Raw genomic sequence first — 24815 nt, 5'->3', positions numbered from 1 at the left:
AACATAACCTAAGTTAGTTTGGCTATCCTAAAAAATGATATGATTGTGTTCTTAAGTATACATTCAGTATAAATATCAATATGAAATTCCAGTATTTTAAAACAAATTCAATTTAGGGACTTAAATATTAGGGGATCACCTATCTTTAAATGCAGGTGTATTGGAGTCATTGCTTGACTTGGGTTGTTGGCTGTTTCTGTATCCAAAGTAAAACATTAACTTACTGAATTTTTGCAACAAGTAGAAGTAGTGTGGGCTACCAGCAATTTTGAGAGCAAGAAAAATGAAGCTCCCTGTTTTTGTAGTAGATGCATTTACAGCAAAAGCATTTTGTGGGAACCCTGCTGCTGTTTGCCTCCTAGAAAATGTAAGTACTTGGTTTCGAGGTGCAGTACCTGATTCTAGATTCATATTGAGCCAAATATTTCCTACAAAAAAAAAAAATCAGACCCACCTATTTGACTTTGGTTCGTGTTCTTTGTCAAATGATATCAGCATCGTTCATGTCTGAGAGTTGATTTTGTCCAAACAATGAGAGTGCTTACGCACAGACGCTCTAAGTCTGGAAAAAGAAATATTTATGTAAGGAAGAACTAAAGCCAATTAAAAAAACCAAAACAAAAACAGAGGACTCTTTGTTAGCCATCAGGTTTTCATTGAGTGAGCACCAAACGTGAAGGCGAATGAAATTAGGTGAGTTTTATGTGACTGGACATAGCTGATATTATATTTAACATAAAAATTTTAGCTGAGTATCTTTAACCTTACCTATTTCAGACAATTAGAAATTCTTTTCAGGACCAAGCAAAAAACATTTTGCAAGGAATTAAGTTATTAAGTAGAAGGAAGTACTTAAGCTCTAATACAGGGAGAATTCTGTTTCCTGAAAGTCTCATTTTAAAAATGGCTTTTGAGGGGCACCTGAGTGGCTCAGCTGGTTAAGTGTCTGACTCTTGATCTCAGCTCAGGTCTTGATCTCAGGGTCATGAGTTCAAGCCCCGGTGGGGCTCCATGCCAAAAAAAAAAAAAAAAAAAGCTTTTGATTAGGATAAGTATTAACAGAATAGTTAAATATTCATTGACCTTCAGTGCTTTGTGTTTCTACCTGGCTATTAGGAAACAAGCTAAGGAGCCCTTCCACTCACAGAAGTTAGTTCAAGAGTAGATTATCTGAGAATTATTCCAGAAACACAGTAAGCAATTGGTGATTTTAAGTAAGTTTTACTAATTTGGGCAAAGTATGTGTTGGGGACTTCAAGTGGAGTGAATGTCAACCTGCACATGAAAATCACCCAAGGTGGGGCACCTGGGTGGCTCAGTGAGTTAAGGCCTCTGCCTTCGGCTCAGGTCATGGTTCCAGGGTCCCAGGTTCCTGGGATCAAGCCCCCCGCATCCGCTCTCTGCCCAGCAGGGAGCCTGCTTCCTCCTCTTTCTCTCTCTGCCTGCCTCTCTGCCCAATTGTGATCTCTATCTGTCAAGTAAATAAATAGAATCTTTAAAAAGAAAAAAAAAATCACCCAAGGAGGTGGCTCATTTGTTAAGCCTCTGTCTTTGGCTCAGGTCATAACCCCAGGGTCCTGGAATTGAACCCCGCATTGGGCTCCCTGCTCGGTGGGAAGCCTGCTTCTCCCTCTCCCACTCCCCCTGCTTGTGTTCCCTCTCTTGCTGTGTCTCTCTCTGTCAAATAAATAAATAAAATCTTAAAAAAAAAAAAAAAAAGAAAAGAAAAGAAAAAGAAAATCACCCAAGGAGCTTTCAAATTCCTACGCCAGAATCTCTGGAGGTGGGACCCAGGCAGCACTGTTTTTTAAAGTTCCCCAAGTGATTGTAGTGTGCTCTCAAGACGACGAATGCCTGGGGTTTTACTGAGATAGGTGAGTATTGTTCGTTGAGTCCTTGTACACTTGTTTTGTCCCTCCAGCAGAGAAGCAAAATGATGATGAAGAGTCCTCATCTCACTTTAAGAATACATTCATTATGCAATTTTTGCAGCTGGCATTTTCCTACCCTAAAATGCGGAAAGTAATAAAGTTAATAGGCTTTATCAAGTAACACAAGAGCTTGGGAGGATTAGTGAGAGAATGATTAACAAGCAGATTTTAAATCGTGAACGTTCTTTAGAAACAAGCTGGCAAACAACTTCATGTCAAGGAATTGTGGAAGTGACTGAAATTGCTTGTCAAGTGTCTTGGTCTTTGTTGCATGTCTCCATGTAGTATTCTTGAAGAGTTCTGAAAATAGTTTCAAGGGATTTACATACTCAGTTTTCACCAGATGACAAGAATGAGCATAATTCTTCAACTTATTCCTCTTACTTCCAGTACACTCACTGCACACCAGAGCCTTTTCCTCTCTCTCTTCAAATATATTTTATACGTTATTTATGTATTTGGAAAAGCTAGGATGCAAAAATTTAAGCAAAGAACTTAGCATAGTTCAATGTGATCTGCCTCAGTAAGAATGGAAAAAAGAAAAAGAAAATAAGGAAGTCCATGACTCAGGGCTGCTCTCTAGAAAGTATTCCAATTCACTTCTGGGCTTTGCATCTATGATACCAGGCTAATTTGGTGGCCTGTCAGGGACAACTGAATAGATAATCAAAAGAATAATTTGCTAGTTTTAGATTCTGTGGATGTGAGAATCCTGTTCTCCTGGAGGCGAATTTGGCACTTTCCCTAATTCATAATCAATAAAAATTCTAGTGGAAGCATAAACTCGTGGTTTATGCCCTTAGATTCTTTGACCCATGGCTGGACACACCTAGAGAGAACACAAGTAAACTCAGGAAAATATCAGAGACTAAACCTTACAATGCGCTAAACCTTATAATGTTGCCCACAGTTCAGGAGACGTTAGCCCATCATTACCGTACTCTACAAATATTTATCGACATCTACCACAAACCACACTTTGGGGTAGGGATAGGAGTACAAAGATTAGTAAGTTGGCCTGCCCCTGAGGTGCTCAGAGTCTAGTGAAAGAAAAAGACATGTAAATCCAATCATTATCAAATAGTTAACCACAGAGGCTAAAAGATCTAATGGACATCTAGGTTCTTTCCATAGTTTGGTTATTGTGGACATTGCTGATAAACATTTGGGTGCACGTATCCCTAGATGTCCATGAACAGATGAGTGGATAAAGAAGATGTGGGGTATATATACAATGGAAAACTATGCAGCCATCAAAAGAAATGAAATCTTGCCATTTGAAACGACGTGGATGGAACTAGAGGGTATTATGCTAAGCGAAATAAGTCAATCAGAGAAAGAAAATTATCATATGATCTCTCTGATATGAGGAATTTGAGAGGTAGGATGGGGAGTTGTGGGGGGTTAGGAAAGGAAACAATGAAACAAGATGGGATCCGGAGGGAGACAAATTATAAGAGACTCTTAATCTCACAAAACAAACAGGGTGGAGGGGGGGTGGGGGGTAGGAATAGGGTGGCTGGGTTATGGACATTGGGGAGGGCATGGTGAGAGCTGTGAAATGTGTAAGCTTGATGATTTACAGACCTGTACCCTTGGGGCAAATAATTCATTATATGTTAGTAAATAAAATAAATACATTAATTAAAAAATAAATTTAAAAAAGATCTAATGGGGCGCCTGGGTGGCTCAGTGGATTAAGCCGCTGCCTTCTGCTCAGGTCATGATCTCAGGGTCCTGTGATCGAGTCGCGCATCGGGCTCTCTGCTCAGCAGGGAGCCTGCTTCCTCCTCTCTTCTCTCTCTGCCTACTCGTGATTTCTCTCTGTCAAATAAATAAATAAAATCTTTAAAAAAAAATTAAAAAGTTCTAATGGAACCAGGTACAATAGGGACTCAGAGAACAGAACAGTGTTGGATTTTACAAAGGAGAAACTACTTCAGATTTTAAGTTAAGAGCTTCAAAGAAGTATTCTTTTTTTGTTTTGTTTTGTTTCAAAGTATTTAAAAATTTGACTGAGTTGAGACTAATCACCAAAAAGCAAACAAACAAACAAACAAACCCCAAAACAAAAACAACAACAAAAAAACTTGATGGGCAGACTAAAGACAAGGCAATTGCACTTTGAACTGTTTGAATACTTGCAAAAAAGACCTTCCTACTTCTTCTTCTTCTTTGACAAAAAGACTTCCAGAAGGAAAGGAAAGGAAAGGAAAAAATTCTGGGAGGCAATATTCCAAGAGCTTCTAGAATATTCTAAAGTTTGTTTTGTTTTCTTTCCTAGACAAGTCCATTTTTTAAATTTTCACATGAGTAACTTATAACACCGTACATTAGCTGAAAATAAAAACAGATTAAGAGCTAAATGGAACAACAGATATTTGAAAAAAATATTTAAAACCTTATAAAATTGATGGTGTCCTCAAGTGCCTGACAATCAATTTAACAATAAAGATCATGTCACAGCATGGAAAGTGTATAGAAACAATGTTTTTTTTTTTTTTTTAAAGATTTTATTTATTTGACAGAGAGAAATCACAAGTAGATGGAGAGGCAGGCAGAGAGAGAGAGAGAGGGAAGCAGGCTCCCTGCTGAGCAGAGAGCCCGATGCGGGACTCGATCCCAGGACCCTGAGATCATGACCTGAGCCGAAGGCAGCGGCTTAACCCACTGAGCCACCCAGGCGCCCTAGAAACAATGTTTTTAAAAAGATTTTTTTAGGGGTGCCTGGGATTTTAGGGGTGCCAGCTGGGATCCTGGGATTGAGCCTCCGCATCGGCTCCCTGCTCGGTGGGAAGCCTACTTTCCCTCTCCCACTCCCCTTCCTTGTGTTCCCTCTCTTGCTGTCTCTCTCTCTGTCAAATAAATAAATAAAATCTTTAATAAAAAAAAAAAAGATTTTTTAGGGGAGGAGGGGCAGTGGGGGAGAGAGAGAGAATCTGCCTCCATGCCCAGCACAGAGCCCAATGCAGGGCTCGATCTCACAATCCTGAGATCATGACCTGAGCTGAAATCAAGAGATGGACGCTTAACCGACTGAGCCAACTGGGTGCTCCTAGGAACAACATTTAAAACAAAAACATTTTATTTATTTATTTGAGAGAGAGAGAGAGAAAGCAGGAGGGAGAGGGAGAGAAGATCTGAAAGCAAATACCACACTGAGCAAGAGCCTGATGGGGGGCTCTGTCCCACAATTGTGAGATCATGACCTGAGTGGATATCAAGAGCTGGATGCTCAACCAACTGAGTCACAAGGCATCCCCAGAAACAATATTTTAAAGAATGAAATAGATATATTACTTTGACAGCTGTGTAGAAACTACAGGAACTCATGACTAACTACTTGAATAGTCAGAGGGCTGGGGTAGTGCTAAGGGGTGATAGGTTGTTTATAATTCTGTCAATCAGCTTTATTTTTTATTTTTATTTTTTAAAAGATTTTATTTATTTATCTGAGAGAGAGAGAGAGAGAGAGAGAGTGCACAAGCAGGGGGAGGGGCAGAGGGAGAAGCAGGTTCCCTGGTGATCAGGGAGCCTGATGTGGGGCTCAATCCTGGGACTCTGAGATCATGACCTGAGCCGAAGGCAAACACCCAATGACTGAGCCACCCAGGTACCCCAACCAGCTTCAATCAGTGAAAATAACATAACAATGGGGTAGAGAGCCCATATTTTATTCTTCATATTCTTTTTTTTTTTTAGGATTATTTATTTGACAGACAGAGATCACAGAGAGGCAGGCAGAGAGAAAGGAGGAAGCAGGCTCCCCGGAGCAGAGAGCCTGGTGTGGGGCTCTCCAGGCCCCACAATCATGACCTGAGCTGAAGGCAGAGGCTTTAATCCCCTGAGCCACCCAGGTGCCCCTATTCTTCATATTTTAACAAATCCTCAAGTTGTTTTGTTTTGCTGTTCTTGCTGCTGTGTGTATGTGTTTATGTATATGTAGGTGTATGTGTAGGGTGGGGTTTCTCAACAGCGGCAGTGTTGATATTCTGGACTGGGTAGTTCTTTGCTGTGGGAGGCTGTCATGGGCAATGTTGATAACCGTGGGCTCTGTCCACTAGATGGCAGCAGTCTTCCCTTCTCCCCCTGTTATGAAAATTAAAAACCGCCCCCTAGGGGCACCTGGGTGGCTCAGTGGGTTAAAGCCTCTGCTTTCGGCTCAGGTCGTGGTCTCAGGGTCCTGGGATCGAGCCCCGCATTGGGCTCTCTGCTCAGCAGGGAGCCTGCTTCCTCTTCTCTCACTCTCTCTCTCTGTGCCTGCCTCTCTGCTTACTTGTGATCTCTGTCTGTCAAATAAACAAATAAGATCTTGAAAAAAAAGAAAAAGAGAAAAAACCGCCCCCCCAGTTGAGAACCACTGTGTCAGAGGATCTTTCCTAAAGATTGTATGTATGTATGTATGTATTTAGCATGAGCAAGGCAAGGGGCAGAGGGAGAGAGAGAATTTTCAAGCAGACTCAGTACTGGGCGTGAAACCTGATGGCGTGGCTTGATCCCAGGACCTGAGATCATGACCTGACCGGAAACCAAGGGTTGGACGCTTAACCAACTGAGCCACTCAGGCACCCCTCAGGGGATCCTTTCCAAACACCAGTTTATTCTTGGGGTTTCCTGTTACAATTATCCATAAATAACAACTTTGCCGTGTGCCTAGTGTATGCATTTATTCCAATTCAGCTGGCATTTACTGACCATGTACCATGTGCTGGACACTACGCCAGGATAAAATATAATATTCACATCTATGCATTTTTATTCTTTGAAACACTAACCCAGTCATTTCCAGAGACAGTAAGGAGGACTGGCTTTGCAGTTTTAGAGGAATGCCTAGTTTTAGTTTCTAAACTACTTGCTGTTCCAGTTTTCCTGGTTAAATTTAGAGGGTAACAAAAGCCTTTTTCAAAAAAAAAGAAAAAAGCTTCTTTGCAGTTTGGTGTGTTATGTATTTAAGGAAAAATGAGAATATAGAAGTACTGTGTTTAGTTTGTGTTTTAACTCATTTGGTAAAGCTTATGATGCAATGGCCATTTCCAAACTTGGTGCCCTTCCTCAGTGGATCATTGGCTCCGTATGCCTACACTGAGTCAGAGGCTTCTGCGGTTTCTAGGGGGTTCCAAAGTCATATCTCATTTTTATCCCCAGAAAAGGCATGTGAAGAGCGCAGAGACTTTTCCAGGGCATTGAAATATTTTCTCTTGTCTAGTATTTGAGGGAAAAGAGCAATGCAAGGGAGGAGGAGATTTTGATGTAGAAATTTCTGCTTCACTGGCTGGCTTCTAGAACATAACCCTCAGGTTTGGGAGTATTAACTTCAGGTAAGTTCAGCCAGATACTGTGCTAAATTGATTTTTATTTGTTATCTCATTTTACCTTTACATCTACTCTAAGAGAAGGTCTTTTTTTTTTTTTTAAGACTAGGCTCCACACCCAGCATGGAGCCCAATGCAGAGCTAGAACTCATGACCCTGAGATTAAGAGTCAGGTGCGCAACTGACTAAGCCATTCAGGCACCCCTAAGATTAGGTCTTATTATTATCATCACCCCCATTTTACAGATGAGAAGATAGAGGCAGAGGAGGGTTAAATAATTACCCAAGTGGCTGAATTCAGGATCCTACCACGGGTCTGCGTGACTGCAGATCCTGAGCTTTTAACCCATCATGCTTACTACCAGACTAGCTGTCCTCCCCTTTTAATCTCCCATGGCACCCCTTATTTTCCAGTTGGTAGTATGCATTGCTCTTGTTGTAATTCATTCAATGCCTGTCTTCCTCACTAGACTGCACATTCTTTGACATCTTAACCTATTCTAACTTATTCCATGACACATGGCTTAACACATGAGAGGCACTTAATAGCTATCTTTTGAGCAAAAGTAAATCTGTTAATTGAATTATAGCAAGTTCTCTTTCTTAGGAGTTCTAGCTGATTAACAACTACTGATCTTTTATTTCATTGGTGAGTCGGGCTGGGCTGGATGTGCAAAGAGAGTATGAGCTTTGGGTTCTATGATGGGGCTGGAGATACGAGACACCCAGAAGAATCATCAGGAACAACTGAAGACAGCCTACAGTGTAAGTGCTGCATTGTACAGACAGACATCACTTCAAAATAGGAAAGCCAAGTGCTTCAGAAGGAATCTTCCCTTTCTTCCAGGATCATTTAGAACTTTCCATACCAAGTGCTTTTCCTCTGCTGGGATCTACCTACAGAAGAGGGACAAATGAACAAGGACAGATAACAGGACAGTCATGTTTAGGCTGTCATATTTCCAAGCTGCCACAAGATGGGAGTATTTTAAAACTGTGCTCTGATTTTTTGATCGTTAATGTTTGTGGGCCATATGGTGATGAAACCTCAGTGTCCCTAGGTAGCACACTGGAACTCAGAAAAACAAACATGGCTCTGTCTTTGCTGTCAGAAATTTGATTCATGAGATTGCCAAAGGGAAATGGATATTAAAGCAAGACGAAAAAATTATTGGAATAAAAATTCAGTTTTTTTTGCATGAACACAGTCTCCTGTTTCTCCAGCTCCCAAAGTTGAAGCAACTTTAGTCTTCTGATGATTCACTATTATCTTGACCTTTGGTTCCAGTGTAGAAATTTGGCTGCCTGTCATGCATATCGAGGACGGCTACCATCAAACTTTCTGCAGCGTCTCTGGTCCCTCAGGCAAATAGCAAGTGAATTTTAGGTGTCCTGGGGCAGAAAATACAGTTACAGAGATTCAAACTGTAATTGGTACAATACGCCAAGGTAGAGAGGACAGAAGAGTTGATGGTCAGTGAAGTGTGTATGCTAGCTGATGTGGCAAAAAGCCCATTTGCAAAGAAATCCATTAACAATAGACAGTGAGCTTGGCTACAATGTGGGATGCTTTAATGCTTTTTGAGACTCTTGTCCTAAAGGTGGAGGGAAGCAAAAGACAAGAAGAGGAAGGACGAGGTTAGGGAGTGTGGCCAGATCAGAGGAAGGCCTGGCAGGCACTGCAGGTTCTCCCAGCCACGGCAGCAAATCCAGAAAGACCAACACAAGCTTTTGTTTATCACCCCTTCCATCCCCACCGAGGCCTATGATTGCACACTCTGCAGTAGGGACTTAGTTGGCTCCCAGTTTCTCTCAGGGGTCGTTAGTCCCGGCACGTGGGCCAGTTTCCACACAGAAAATTCAATGAGCCAGGAGGAGTGCTGCTGAACATCGTTGCCTTGTTGGCTGGGATGCCCAGCAGACCCAGCCCATCTACTCAGTGGGGAAGACTCACTCCCCAGGCCCCAGGCGTGACAGGTGTTTATGCCACTTCATTCCCACCATCCTGGTTCTCCTTACCTCGGCTCACAGAACCTTAGAGTGTCAAAGATTTAACAGAAGGAAAACAGAAGCGAGGTCAAGTGACTTGCCCAAGAAGCATCCCCAACACAAAACTCTTTGCCCATATTTTTCTGTCCAACTCACCCAAATATGCTCTTTTTCTAAGTCCACATCTAACGTCCTAGAGTGTGTGTGTGTGTGTTTTAAAGATTTTATTTATTTATTTGACAGAGAGAGACAGCGTGAGAGGGAACACAAGCAGGGGAACTAAGGGAGGGAAAGCAGGCTTCCCGATGAGCAGGGAGCCCAATGCAGGGCTCTCAATGCGGGGCTCAATCCCAGGATCCTGAGATCATGACCTGCGCCAAAGGCAGACACTTAACAACTGAGCCACTCAGGTGCCCCTAAAGTCCTAGAGTATTAATTGTCAAAAATCTATGTGTCTCAATTACACTCTGGTGTTGCTCCCTGTTGCTTTCTGATTCCCTACAAGATGCTAAGCCCCTTGAAAATGGGGTTGTATTGTATCCAAGAGGGCTGCTCAAACTTTAACCACCTAGAAATCTAGTTAAAAAAAAAAAAAAAAGGAAATTCTAATTTAGAAGGTGGAGGGGGGGGAGCTAAAACTGTATTTCTAACACATTCCCTCGGTAGTGGTGCTGGCCTAGCATAGCACTTGGTAATTGACTGATTGCAGCTTTCCTTTAGAAACGCTGTGGGAACCCGTCTCATCTGATAGACATTGGTTTTCTGGTCTGCAGTGTGCTAAAGGGATAATAATAGTTTGTCTTCGTTATGGGGAGGCAGAGTGGTGTGGCTGCTTAAAGCATGGGTTTTGAGCTACTCGAAATAAAAGTTAACATTTTCCAAGTATTTGTTGTGTGTTGGGCACCGTGAGGAGCACTTCATTCGCATTATTAGATTTAATCTTTTGAAAGAAAAATGTTAAGTAAAACACAAATCATTGTGTTTGAATTGCAGACAATACATCTCAATTTCTTAAGTCATTTCTCTCTCTCTAGAACCCCACAGCTTCTATAGATTTTGAAGACAGTGCCCCTTTAAGAAAAGCTTAGTAAGTCTGCTAGGATCTTTATATCAGCTGATAGTTTAAAAAATGACTGATTTGTCACAATAACCACCGTTTTGTGCCTTATATGAGTACGTGGAACATGTTTCAAAAGAATTTGAATCAACTAAAAGATAATGGGTGCTTAACTTACATAAGTCAGTTAAGTGAATTTTGAATTTATCAGTATAAAGTTATAAATCTTATTTCTGGGTTTTGGGGGCTCAAGAATAGCAAATTTGGCCAAAGCAAAAATACATTTGTCTTGAGACTTCTTTAGAATTCAAAATCTAACTAGCGAGTATTTATTGATTAAAAATTTGATTTTCATTCTCTAAAGGAAAACTCATGTTTCTGACCCCCCCTTTTTTTTGAGTTAAGAAGAATGTGTGTGCATGTATATATATGTATTTGTGTGTCTTCACAGGAACTTTTCCACCTAAGTACTGTTGTCCTCATCTTAAAGGTGTGGAACTGAGACACCATGAGATTAAATGACTTGCCCTCTTTTGCACTGCTACTAGGACCTGACCAGGATATAAATTCACATTATTTTCTTAACCATTTATTTTGAAAAATTTAGAACTTAAGAAAAAGTTTTGAGAATGGTACAATGAACATCCATATACCTTTCTTCTAGATTCACTGGCTGTTACCATTTACAAAGCTCACATTCTTAACCATTCTTCCGTCTATTCGGCATATTGTGACTTAAGGATTTATACAACCTCTCTGTGTTTGATTTCTTTATATACATGTGGACAAAATATTTATTTTGAGAGTTTTAAAGATGAAGATGAAGTGGGGCGCCTGGCTGGCTCAGTTGGTAGAACATATTACTCTTGATCTCAGGGTCGTGAGTTCAAGCCCCATTTTGAGCATAGAGCTTACACATAGAAAACAAGTAAAAATGAAGATGTAGTGAATAATATATTCTTCCAGCAAATGTTTATTGAGCTCCTACCATTCTGGGATGAGTATAAGGTATAAGTAAAAAACAAACAAACAAGATAGAACATTGTATGCCCTCATAAACTCAGATGTTGGGGGACAGACAATGAAGGGACACAGTGGGTAAATTCAGGTGGTTTAAGCATTGCGAGGAGACAAAGCCTTTAGACAGAGCACCCTGGAAGACTTCCCGGAGGAGGTGAACTCCTGCCTGAGGCCTGACTCATAAAAGGAAGTGAACCTTGTATGGATGGGAGCAGAATGGGCCAGCCTACCCAGAGTGGATACTGAAGATCTTTTTATTCAACAAGAAAGGGAGATTGTGGTGTTTCCTTTGTGGAGATTGTTTAGAAGAGAACATAATCTCTCAGGTACACTAGATAAAAGGCAGGGCTGGCCAGTAGGTTTTTGAGTCTTTCCTAGCTTTGACATCTACAGCTCTTCATAGAGCGCTACAAGCAGAGATTTCCGAGAAACAATCTTTATAAAAGTGTCTTGACTTCCTTGGCAATTATTTTCTTTTAGACAAGTAACTTTCGACATTCACAAGCTGTGTTATTAACTAATGGCAGTTGCTGTCCAAGGAAGTCTGATTTGTGTTTTTGGAGTCTCAATAAATTTTTGTTTCCAATTTAGAAACTGGATGAAGACATGCATCAAAAAATTGCAAGAGAAATGAACCTCTCTGAAACCGCTTTTATCCGAAAACTGCAACCCACTGACAACTTTACACAAAGTAAATATGCCTTTTTTTTTTTTTTTTTTTTAAGCCATTCTTGCATGGTACCAGAAGCTGCTTTTCCAGTGGGGGAATGGTATTGCAGAGAGATGCCCATTAACTATTTGCATGCAGACAGGAAAGAAGGTGGGGAGATTCTGATTTGGTTTTCAGCTCATCCGGGGGAGTAGGTGTGGGGTAATTTGAATGTTTCAGCTCTAGATCTGGCACCGGGGAGCCTTAGGATGCTGGCCTAGACTTTACTCCTCCTTCACAATGCGTTTCAGCTATTAATCATGCTAGGGAAATATTTAGAAAAGAATAAGAAAAATGAAATTTTGTAATCCACTTGTATGAGAATGATCTTGTCTCTCTTTGGCTTTTCCTCCTTCAAAGGTTCCTGCTTCGGATTAAGGTGGTTTACGCCGGCGAGTGAGGTATCCCTATGCGGCCACGCCACCCTGGCTTCTGCGGCTGTGCTGTTCAACAAAATAAGTAACATGATTTTCTTTTATGAACCTATCACTGAGCAAGTTTTTTTTTTTTTTTTTTAAATCCTCACTCTTTGTGATGAATCAAAGTCACTGGTATCAAGACATTACAGAGTCCTATTCATGCCATTCAGGACGCTGAAACAGATACAGCTTCCCGAAACTCTGGCCTTTCTGATTATGTGCCAGGCCTATTGGAGAGCTCTGGTCATTGTTCCCTAGAATGCCATTTTGTTTTGAACAGGAGCTGTCTGGTCTCTGACCAGCACAGGAGGGGAGCTTGCAAGACATAATACGTGTCTCACATGATGTGGTATCAGAGATCCATAAGGCACATTTTGCTCCAAGTATGTCCCCACCCACACTGAGATTCATTTCACAAGAGCTGCTTCTTCTTCTTTTTCTCTTTCTTCTTCTTCTGCTTCTTCTTTTAAAGTAAACTCTATGCTCAACATGGGGTTTGAACACGCGACCCTAGAGTCACATGCTCTGTGGGCCGAACCAGCCAAATGCCCCTCACAGGAGCTTCTTGACTCTGATGTTTAAAGATCCACGAACCGCAGCTAGATACACATCCCTTGTGAAGAGATGATGCTGGACTTAGTCCTACCAGTTTTCATCTTTGTTACGTTTAGTGTAATAAAGATCAGGGCTCTGTGGGAATGAGGCAGAGAAGAGAAATGCCCTAGAACTGGGGATGGAAACAGCCATGAATGGGTATAGACAACAAACAGAGGCTTAAGTGAGGAAATAAACAGGATGATATGACAGAGGGTAACAGTGGGGAGAGCAGCGTTGGAAAAGGAGGTTCTCTGGGCAGTTACATAGATGGGGAGGGTAGGGGGTGGTGTTACAGAGCAAGTTCCCCTGGGAAGCACACTTCATGCTGGGAGAAGTGCAGGCAGTATTCTTGGGGTCAATATTGGCAGGGGAGTAAGGGAAAGCAGGATAGAACAGAGGGACATGTTGAACTGCAAAGTGGTAGCAACAAAGAAAGGCCTAGGCCAAATCCACAGGGAGAGGTGAAGCTGTGAAGATCCTTCAAGTACTATAGTTCCAAATAGAAACAAAGGTGTAGGCCTTTATACCCTCCATTGACCTGCATCCAACGCCCACAAAAGCAGCCTGACTTTGGGGAATGTAGCTCTGCTCACCCAAGGGTGATTCACAGAGTGGGACTCAGCTGAGGTGTCAGTCCTCAATACCCCTGGCAGCTGGGGCAGGGCTATGTGAAGGCGGAGACAATCACGTCTTCAGGCTGCATCTGAGAGCAGCTGCTTCCTTCAATGCATGCGTCGTCTGTCTTTCCTTGCCTCACTTAGTCCTGGCCTTCAGAGGGGAAGATTGAGATGCTGGACAGCAGCATCCACTAGAGAAGGGGATCTTCAGGCTGAAGAATATCAAGCCATGTGTGCAAAGAATTCAAGTGGGAGGAGGACTATTGGGGCAGAGGCAGCAGCAAATGCAAGGGTGTAGTTGGTAAACCTGGAGTGGCTGGAGTTTCGGGGCGGGGGGTACTGGCAGGAGGTAACATGAGGCCATGCTACCATGTAGCCCATTATATGTCTTAACAAGATAATTTTCGTTTCTGTGGATAAGGGACAAAAATGAGAGCAGGAATATACCCTGAAATATTGCTTAGGAACTCAGTCTTGAAATAGATTTTACTGGGGTGCCTGGGTGGCTCAGTGGGTTAAAGCCTCTGCCTTCAGCTCAGGTCATGATCCCAGGGTCCTGGGATGGAACCCCGCATTGGGCTTTCTGCTCAATGGGGAGCCTGCTTCTGCCCCACCTCTGCCTGCCTCTCTGCCTACTTGTGATCTCTGTCTGTCAAATAAAGAAAAAAAAATCTTGAAAAAGATTTTACTGAAGTTGGATTGCGTGCCCTTCGAAAACCCACAGTTTTTGGTGTGAGGCAGAGATCTGGAATAATAGCCTTCAGATCGATGCCCACATGGAGTGTCTTAAGTTTCAATAAGATAAACTAAGAAAAAAATGCTTTGCAAATAACGATGTCTTCCACCTATTATAATGAGAAAAATTAAACTTTGGGTTTTAAAGTATACATTTTATAGTCAGTGAAAGTTAACCAACAATGCCAAATTTCCTTACCTTTTAGATATGGTTACGTTTTACAGAAATATGAAGGAGGAGAAAAGAATTAGGTCACAGATCTTTGTTTTCACTAAAAATGTCACCCACACTGAGGTAGATAAGTGGGCCAAGTTGTATCAGTAACATGAAGGGCTAGCATATCAGCATTTTTGGTCCAATCTTTAAATAAAAAATTTATGTGTAGCTTGGTTTATTTAGGGTAAACTTGATTTGTTTCTAATAGCCTGTCATTCATAATTTGTATGTTCAATTCATCATCCCGTCGGCATATTTTAGGTTAGTATTATTTGTAAAAATCTAGTATTGTAGATGGGTAATAAAAAATCTGCTTTAGAAAACATTATTACATCCCTATGAAGTAGGTTTAATTATTACCCCATTTTATTGATGAGGAAATTGAGGCTTAAGGAGGTTAAATAATTTTCTCAAGGACACAGCGTAAAGGAACTGGCATTTGAAGCCTTGCAAGTCCAATCAGATACATTCTTGGTTCTCAAGTGAGAATCTGGCGGGGGCTCTCTCTACGATGGACCCCAGTAACCCAAACCTGAACCTCTCCTTACAGGAAAAGGCAGCACTGCCAGGGAATCTAAGACAATGCAATAGTGATCAAAACAGATGTGCAAATCTATGACAAAGTTTATTTCCCTATTTCTTAATTTCCTTTCAGAGAGCTTTCTAATTGATAAAGTAAGACTCTTTTTTTTTTTTTTTTTTTGGTCCAGAAAACGTGAATAACGTTCTAACCTTTGTCACTCTGAGTGGGGAACTGAAGGCCAGAAGAGCAGAGGACAGTATTATCTTGGATCTACCTCTTTATCCTGCCCACCCCCAGGTCAGCTCTTTCTAACTACTGCCATGAGCCTTGTTGACCCACAGCTTGTGTACCTTACAATGGTCTTGTCTTTTTTTCCCCATCTAGGACTTCCATGAAGTGGAGGACTTGATAAAGGTTGGTGAAAAGAATTAAACCCAAGCTCTTGTGATTTGGTCATTTGTTGTTTGAACACAAAGATTCAGTACCATTTGGGGGCACCTGGGTGGCTCGGTCAGTTGTGTCTACCTTCAGCTCAGGTCACAATCCCGGAGTCCTGGAATTGAGTCCCGCACCGGACTCCCTGCTCTGTGGGGGAGCCTGCTTCTCCTTCTGCCTCTTTCTCTCTCTCTCTCTGTCTCTCATAAAAAAATAAATAAAATCTTAAAAAAAGTGTTCAGTACCATATGACCCCCAAAATAGGCCTTCTATTGGTATAAGCAGTCCAGCCTAAGCTTGGATGAAAAGTGCATGGTACATTTGAAGTGTGAATTTTAATGTTGAATCTGTTTGGTGAGAAGCTTGAGCAGTTATCCCTGGCTTTCCATTGTCAGCATTACCCTTCATGAAGGAAGGGGGAGGAGAGACTGCTGTGCAGTGGGCTGAGCACAAAGGAAGTGGAAACTGCTGGGCAGGGCAGCCCCGATTTCTGTGGTGAAGGAGGCTGAGGTGAGGGAATGTGGTTTGATGGAGGCAGGCAGGAGAGCATGGGCAACTTGACAGAGAAGGCAAGATTCATAGCCTGGCTTCCTCAAGAGGTCTAGGAAGGGGTGGGTCTTCATAACTTTCATAATGATCCTGCTAATGAACATTTTGGGGAGCTTCCCTGGACAGTACCAGGTGCTAAGGTTTTCATATGCACTATCTCACTTAACACAGTGGCCAGGTGAGGTTGGCACTACTATCGTTCCATGAAGATTCCAGGGGGCTCGAGCAGCCCTACATGCCCCCATTCTTAGTCTGTAGAGAAGGAAGGGGCCGGTTAGGGCCAGAGCAAGGGCTGCAGTGAGAAAACCAGTTCTCACTAAATGGCCTGTTGTGGGTACCACTGGGGTGTTTCTCAGCGAATGTTCAATTACAGCATTTATGATCTCTTTAGAGTCTTGCATTATCTATGTTTTCCAAGAGTAGAAGCAAGCATTACAGATTCTGAATTTACACTCAGTCCCATCTATGGCCTGGGGTTTGAAAGACAAGCCAAATTCATAAATGAACTGCTTTAAGCATGTTGACAAGAAAATGGAAAATATTCACAGTATAGATGTTCATGGCAGAAAGAACTTAACGTGGTGTCTCTAAGCCTCAGGGTCAGCATTTGTAAAGTGGGGATGCTAAAGGGTTGTTTCTCCTGAGTATTGTTATTTTGTGTTCCTAGAAATTGGCCATAAGATTCTCCGCTGAGAATCGGACTTTCAGATTGACATCAGAACTCATGCAGAGGAGGGCTGAATGCCCCTTGCAGAAGCTAAAAGGCCCCAAGAACAGATGGGATCTGGCCGCAAAAGTTTCCATTTCCAGAGGGAGGGAACTTGTTCAGCTGTGGTCACAGGGGCAGACAGCCAAGTCACCACCCAAAGCAGAGGGAGTCTTGGCTTTGGGACCCCGAACATCTCAGTTCCTGAAGAAGGTTCAAGAACCTGAAGCAACCTAATGATAGCCAGACAAGTACAGTGTAATTCTCATCTGGTCTGAGTATAGCCAGTGGTGGTGCCAAATAACTTGGAGGGGCTTCCCCGCTCAACAGCCCCCTCAGCTCTCCAAGTCAACAGGCAAACAGACAATGTTCTAGGATGTGAGCATGATTATACGCAGTCTCAGGTAAAGTGTGGATGCAGGAATCTTTAGGAAATGTTGCTACATTATTGATATGCAGCCTACCATCAAAATGAAAACACTGGTTGCCAAGCAGAGCAGTGTTTAGATGAGTGTGCTAGTCTCCAGTTCCATTCAGACTGCTGGCCCTGAGTCCTTGCCTTGTAGAATCTTCTAGTTACTGCTGCTGGGACTCCACATGTGTTATTTCATTTAATCTTTGCAGCAATGCTAAGAGGTGGGCCTGGGGCCCCCATTTCTACAGACAGTAGACACTAGTGATTCAGAGCTTTGTCTCAAGGGCCCCTCAGATCTGGGTCAAGGCGTGTGTGTGTGTGTGTGTGTGTGTGTGTGTGTGTCCCTGTCCCTGGGCCTCTCTAAGTCTTCCTCCTTACTTGTGAGGAAAATGTCCATTTGAAGGATTAGCATGTTGAGGGCCATAGTAATACTTGTGAACAATGCCTGTCTTCAGTTCTCAGAGGGTGAGCTCAACCTCCTTAAAGGTCTTTGGTCTCCAGAAAACTGGCCTTCCCTGGGCAACACCTTGAGTCCTGAAACTGAACTAAAACCCTTGGGATCGGGGACATTGGGTGTGCCTGGCACTCAGAAGATGCTCATGAGAGATTGTTCCCCATACAGAAGGGTCAAATCAATGATTTGACCCTAAGGAGTTTTTGGTCTGTCTCCACAGACTGCCATAGGTGATACACGGGTCCAAGACATCCGCTATTCTCCAGATACCCGAAAACTCCTTGTCCGACTCAGTGATACTTACAAGAGGTAAACAAAATTTTTGGCTTCGGCAGCACTTTGGGGAGGGCTGAGAACCCAGATTTATAGCGCTGTCTTTGTCTGGCTGTGCTAGGTCCAGTCAAACCATGGTTTATGCAGAGACTTTTGTTCTCAGAGAGGAAAATAATTCTACTTGCTCTCTCCTTCTGTCCTGCTGAGCCATTTGGGCAAAAGCTGCACCCTCGCTGGCTTTGCAGAGTCTGTGTCGTGGTCTGTGAGATGGGTTTGTCCTAATTCATCCCATTTATGAACCAGGTCATTCCTGGAGAACCTGAAGGTGAACACCCAGGATCTGCCACAAGTGGAAAACACAGGGAAGGTGAAAGGACTCATTCTCACCCTTAAAGGAGAGCCTGGAGGGCAGACCCAAGCATTTGACTTTTACTCCAGATATTTTGCACCGTGGGTTGGTCTGGCTGAAGACCCCGTAACAGGTACTTTATGACTTGGGTCCTGGGGAGGGTTCAACAGTGGAGGAAGGTAAAAAATAGCTTTTTAAGTGCCCTTCACAAGACCTTTCAGGTTGTTTGGGTTTTGAGCTGTTTTTGTTTCCCTTTCTGCCCCTGCCCTATTCCTTCCTGAAGTCTCCTGTGAAAACTACAGAACAAAGGCAGTATAGCAGGGTTAAACCTTCACACCCCACAGCCTGGGTTTGCAGCCTCGCTGTCTAACTGTTGACCTTGGGCCAATCACTTGACTTTTTAAAGTTTCTATTCCCCTTGTTGTGATGAATCACTGAATTCTACTACTGAAACCAATATTACACTGCATGTTAACTAACTAGAATTTAAATAAAAACTAAAAAAAAGTTTCTATTCCCTCTTCTATAAAGTATGAGTAATACTTCATAGGGTTATGTAAAAACAATGCATGGTAAATGCTTAGCACAGTACTTGGCACATGATAAATGCCCCATAACTATTAGCTATTTTAATAATAATGACAGAACTTGTTCCCTGAACTAACACTTCCAGATCTGCCATTTGCAAAATTCAGGGGCCAATGTCCTCTATAGTCACAAAGCCTTTTGTTTTTTCCAATGACCAGCCTGCATGATCATTGAAACATAAATAAGATTTATTTTATGAAGGATAAATTCCTGGGTTGTCAGTGGGAAACACAGGCAGGACTAGCTTTCCCAGACCTGCTGGCAAAGTGGGTGGGATGGGTTTGGGAACATGGTTATTCAAGATCTACCTGCCAGAAGCAGAGGGATGAAATCAAAGATGGGCAAGAAGGGGAAGCTTCCTCCTTTCATCCTCTTAGAAAAGAGTGGGCTGAGCAGAAAAAAGGGGGCGGGGGGGTGTGATACTTGATGGAGGAGGTTGGCAGATGTGACAATGGCCAAGGCAAAAGGAGGCTGGGAGGAACCTTTGAAGCTCCCTCTGCTCCAAACAGAAGACAGAGGCTGAGCCGGTTTCAGGACTTTGACCTAGTTCACTCTCTGAAAAACAAAACACATGAAATTCAAAGCTCAGAAAAGCAGTTTTCTTAAAGACTCAGGAAAATGCCCAATGACATCCAAATAGTACACCTTGACCCTTCCCCAAAGAAAAGAAGTTTCTAATGGATTTACACATGCACAGCTGCTTCACAAAGATTTTAACTGGTACAGAGAGCAAGTGTTTTCCCCTGTAATAATGCTTTTCTAAAGTGGGAAGGTCTTTGGGCTATCATGATCAACAATCTCAGCTTGCTTGAGACCGAGGGATTTCTCAGCATCTAGGACCTTTGGTGCTAAAACCAGGATAGTCTTGGGTGAACTGGGATGATCGGTCACCCTAGGTGGACCTCCCTTGATCTTTAGTAAGTTTTCCTGAATAAAACCCATCCTTGTCTCTCCCAAAGACTCTTCTGTCAGCTATTACTTTGAATTTTATTTCTTCATTTTAATATCTATTCACTGATTTAAACAAGGGTACAGTCGAATAAAAAAAAAAAAACACCTCACTAAAAGAAAGTTTTTTTGGTACTAAAAGCCTAACAATGTTGGCTTGGTGGAAAACTTAACCTATTGTCAGAGTTCCCAGTATTCCTTGCATATTCATCCTAGGAGGAAGGAGATAATCCCCTTGAAAGATTAGAGAAAGATTTAGGTGAAGCCCTTGGTCATCCTACCATGGGCTGACAATGAGCTGATAGGACAAGAATTAAAACCTCCATTTAAATAATTCAAAAGATATATGCACCATTGTGTACCATACATAGCCAAGATGTGGAGGCAACCCAAATGTCCATTGACAGATAAATGGATAAGGAAGAAGTGATGTGTGTATATACACATAGCCACACAAACACTAGAATATTATGCAATTATTAAAAAAGAATGAGATTTTTGTGATTTACGACAACGTGGATGGACCTAGAGGTATTATGCTAGGTGAAATGTCAGACTGAGGAAGACAAATACCATATGATTTCACTCATGTGTGTGATCTAAAAAGCAAAACAAACGAATAAACAAAACCCAGAATCAGACCTATAAATACAGAGAACAAACTGATGATTCCAAGAGGGAAGGGGGTATAGGGGATGGGTGGGAAATGTGAAGGCGAGTGGGAAGTGTACCTACAGGTTTCCAGTTATGGAATGAATAAGCCACAGGAATTAAAGGCACAGCACAGGGAATATAGTCAATAATATTGTAATAGCATTGTATGATGGTGAAGGGTAGCTACACTTGCGGTGAGCAAAGCGTAACATAGTTTAATCACTCTGTTGTACACTTGAAACTAATGTAACATTGTGTGTCAACTAGACTCAAATGAAAACATTAGGAAAAAAGACCCTGCAGTTTAATTCGGCCTTCAGAAAGTGTAAAACATAGCAGAAACACTATTTGGAGAAACTTCTCTATAAATTCTGTGTTTTCCTTTCTTTTCTTTTCTTTTTTTTTTTTTTTTTAAGATTTTATTTATTTGAGAGAGAGAATGAACGAGGAGAAGGTCAGAGAGTGAAGCAGACTCCCCATGGAGCTGGGAGCCTGATGCGGGACTCCATTCCAACACTCCGGAATCATGACCTGAGCCGAAGGCAGCTGTCCAACCAACTGAGCCACCCAGGCGTCCCTGTGTTTTCCTTTCTATGTCCATTCATAATCCCACACTCTACTGTGGCCATGGCCAACATCATCACCAAGTCATCTAAGGTTTAGTCAGACTAGATAGTTGGTTGTAACTGCTTATAAATTTACCACAATGTCACCCATGTTTTTGTATCATAACTTCTCACTTCTTTTAAGGGTCGGCACATGCTGTTCTCAGCAGCTACTGGTCTGAGCAACTGGGGAAGAAAGACATGCACGGTAGGGCGGGTTTTTTTTTCATTTAAAAAAATATTTGCTAACTTTAGCTAGCATTCCTTCTCATATGTATTATTGATTTGAAGATGTAATAAAATGTCCTATATCACCCATATGAAAACAAAAGATTTACATTCCTTCACTCTGAATCCTCTACTTGGAACATCTTCCACCCCGTGCCTCCCAACCCACAGACACACTTCTAATACAGTAAGTGCCCAAGAAATGTTTGTTGCATGAAATTAACTAGCTGTATAACTTTGGCCCAGTGAGGTTGCTTAGACCATGATACATTGAGATGGGATGATCACCAAAGTTCCTTACTGCCATTGCTAGTCATGGGATTGAATCAAACAAATTGCTTTTGAACCAAGTCCCCTAATGACTTGGGGGAGGGGAGAGAGGAAATAGATTGCAGCCAGTGGAGGCCCAATAGTCAAAGTAGGAATCGGACCCTCCAGGAAGGAGGTCTTACGCAGTGGGAGGGTCAGGCCTGTGACTCTCATTTGGGGATACCAGGTTGGCTGGTCTTTCTTTGGTGAGCCTAGTTACTCTCCTACACACCAGGAAGGCAGAGGCTGTGCCTCTTGCTTGCCTGACTTGTGTGGCTGCTTGATTAAAGCACAGGGGTGAACAAGCTCCCTTTGTCCTTCAGACCTGGAAAGATGGGGCTCTCTGGGGAGGGCCAAGATCACCTCTCTTATATTTTTAGATTTCTATTCCATGCCTCTCCTAGACAGAAGTGGGGAGGAAGCTATAGGCGGGATGCGTCTGGGACATTACAGGAAGTGACAGAGGAGACTCAGGAAGAGAAGATGTGGGACTGTGTGTTTTGTGGCTCAAATTGCATTTACGGTCCCTCAGTCCTCAAAAAATCAGGCCAGGCTGGACAGTGCGATGGACAGAGGAAGGAATACATTCTTTCCACTGAGCTGGGAGAGTTCTGGAGCTTATAAGAAGAGGTCTTTAACTAGGTCTTTAACTATGCCCTGTGAATTAGAAAGGGTGAAAATGAAGAATATTAATTTATGACTTGTTTTATGTTTCCTTTAGCCTTTCAGTGTTCCCGCCGAGGAGGAGAACTGGAGATTTCACTGCGTTCCGATGGACGGGTTGACATTAGGGGAGGCACTGCTGTTGTTTTAGAGGGCACTTTGACAGCCTAGAAATGGTTGTGGTTCGATGCTGTGATTTTTGAATAACTAAGTATTTTCTGCATAAAAAGAAATGTAGGGGCGCCTGGGTGGCTCACTCGTTAAGCCTTGAGTGTCTGCTTTTGGCCTGGGTCACAATCCCAGAATTCTGGGTTGGAGCAGGGCACAGGGCTCCCTGCTCAGTGGGAAGCTTGCTTCTCCCTCTCCCACTCCCCCTGCTTGTGTTCCCTCTCTAGCTGTCTGTCTCTCTCTCTCTGTCAAATAAATAAAATCTTAAAAAAATAAAATAAAAAGAAATGTAAGCGGCTGCCTTTACCAAATTTGCACAGCTGTTCAGTTCACTCACAGGTTAGAAACAGAAAAACTAAGACATATTAATGGAAGTTTCATCGTGCTTCCTGAGTAATTAAAGGAGTTTTGGCTCTATTTGTGAGTGTATTTGACATAGAAGTTACCAGTAACAAAGAATAATGTTGTCACCTTCGATTGTGACTACCAATCACAGAATGAAGAGCACGTTTATGAGAAGATCAAACCATTTAAGCTTAGGTGTGAATATCTGATAGACTATTTTGTAGCCATTAAAAAGACCCAATAACTATGTGGAAATATTGAAAAAATATCTCATGACATAATACTAAGAAAGGGAATTGGACTACAAATGTTAGCAAAGTTATGTCTATGGAAAATATGAATGTATATGGACAAAAATGGGGCATGGGGATAGAAAGGTGACAGCTGTATATATGTGTATCTGTTGGGGAGTAAAATTGGGAGTCATTTTAATGCACCTAAAAAATTATTTTCCTCATCAGAAAATACTCATGTTCAATAACTAAAAATCAGGACATACCACAGAATAACCAAAAACCCAGAAATTTAAAAAAAACTGTATGTGTATTAGTGTAATAATACATATAGTGTAATAATACACATTTTATCAAGGATAAAATTAAACACTAAAAGCAATATAATATCTTTATCTCGATACATAGTTTTGGAGTGATGTCTTAAAAAACATTCTTCTCGGGTGCCTGGTGGTTCAGTGGTTTGAAGCCTCTGCCTTCGGCTCAGGTCATGATCTCAGGGTCCTGGGATCGAGGCCCGCATCGGGCTTTCTGCTCAGTAGGGAGCCTGCTTCCCCCACCCCCTCTGCCTACTTGTGATTTCTGTCAAATAAATAAATAAAATCTTTAAAAAAAATTCTTCTCTTAATCTTAATAAATATTAAGGTTAATAAAATTGGTTCTAACATATTTTCAATTCAGTTAAATGTATAATGTTGAGTATCTATAACTGACTTTGGGATGGGGACTTTTTCAAGACATTAAGAGGGTTTCAGGTGATCTCATCGATGGCAATTCTCAGCCATCTCAAAAAACTGCAAGCTAATCAGTTAGAAATTCCAGTAGTGTCCCAATTTTTTGTGACCTTACTGCTATCACATTTTCTATTTTTATTTATTTTTGCTAAGGCATGTGACAATGAATTTATTCTAGCAATAATGTGTTTCTGCTGATTTGCAATGAAGTAAATTTCAGATTTAGCTTAATGAGTACCCACCGACCTGGTGCACAGCTCACAGCTTCTCCCAACTCATCAGTGGGTCATGACACCATGGGTGAGAATCACTGGAGGGTTTTCACAAAGTACAAGGTTTTCTCCACCTTGAACTGAATTTTTTGAGTGATTTTATATAAATGCATAGTTGTAAGTTTCTGAATTTTATCTCCACAATGTATGGTAAGTTCTTTTTAAACTTACTTCTTTTAAAAATTCAAGTATAATTAATATATATTGTTATATTAGTTTCAGGTATGCAATATAGTGATTCAACAATTCTTTATGCCTAGGGCTCATCATGATCGAGCATACTCTTAATTTCCTTTTAAGTTCTTAATAGATATTTTTGGGATACAAGTCCCTGAGGTTATTTGGAAAAAAAATTTTTTTTTTTGCATGAAAGTTGCTAGTTGAAACATCTGAGTTGACTTTTCATCCTATATTTTTAAAGATTTTTATTTATTTATTTGGTATAGAGAGAAGGAGAGCATAAGGAGGGTGGGAGGTGGGGAGGGGCAGAGGGAGAGGGAAAAGCACACTCCCCACTGAGTCGGGAGCCCGACTCAGGGCTCAATCCTAGGACCCTAAGACCTGAGCTGAAGGCAGATGCTTAACCAACTAAGACACCCAGGTGCCCCTTTGTCTTATATTTTTTAACTCTGTATTCACCTTTGTAAGTGATTTTTAAAGAACTGCCCATTTAGAAATGAGCAGTTGAGTCAGAATAGTCAGGGCAACTGATCATACTTACTGGCTTTACTGCATCAACCTGGTCAAAGGTTGAGGGGCTG

General features: G+C 41.8%; 1 protein-coding gene across 1 annotated transcript; it reads left to right on the top strand.

The window, feature by feature from the left end:
* Nucleotides 1-225: 225 nt before the first annotated feature.
* On the top strand, nt 226-22609 carry PBLD (phenazine biosynthesis like protein domain containing). The gene is made up of 9 exons (XM_044236566.1): nt 226-367; nt 11901-12000; nt 12379-12477; nt 15314-15423; nt 15511-15540; nt 17906-17994; nt 18262-18440; nt 21248-21310; nt 22361-22609. Exons 1-9 carry the CDS (start codon nt 284-286, stop codon nt 22471-22473), a joined length of 867 nt encoding a protein of 288 aa, XP_044092501.1. The 5' UTR covers nt 226-283; the 3' UTR covers nt 22474-22609.
* The last annotated feature ends 2206 nt before the right edge of the window (nt 22610-24815 follow it).

The sequence above is a fragment of the Neovison vison genome, chromosome 2 (genome assembly GCF_020171115.1).
Source record: "Neovison vison isolate M4711 chromosome 2, ASM_NN_V1, whole genome shotgun sequence".
Classification (NCBI taxonomy): domain Eukaryota; kingdom Metazoa; phylum Chordata; class Mammalia; order Carnivora; family Mustelidae; genus Neogale; species Neogale vison.
Note: the sequence above shows the minus strand (reverse complement) of the source record. Positions and strands in the feature narration are given on the sequence as shown.

Excerpts from the sequence above, each read along its gene's own strand:
- PBLD (XM_044236566.1), top strand. The coding sequence starts at position 284 with ATGAAGCTCCCTGTTTTTGTAGTAGATGCATTTACAGCAAAAGCATTT. Across the intron at positions 12,478-15,313 it reads TGTGCTGTTCAACAAAATAA|AAAACGTGAATAACGTTCTA; the intron begins GTAACATGATTT and ends TTTTTGGTCCAG. Across the intron at positions 18,441-21,247 it reads GGCTGAAGACCCCGTAACAG|GGTCGGCACATGCTGTTCTC; the intron begins GTACTTTATGAC and ends ACTTCTTTTAAG.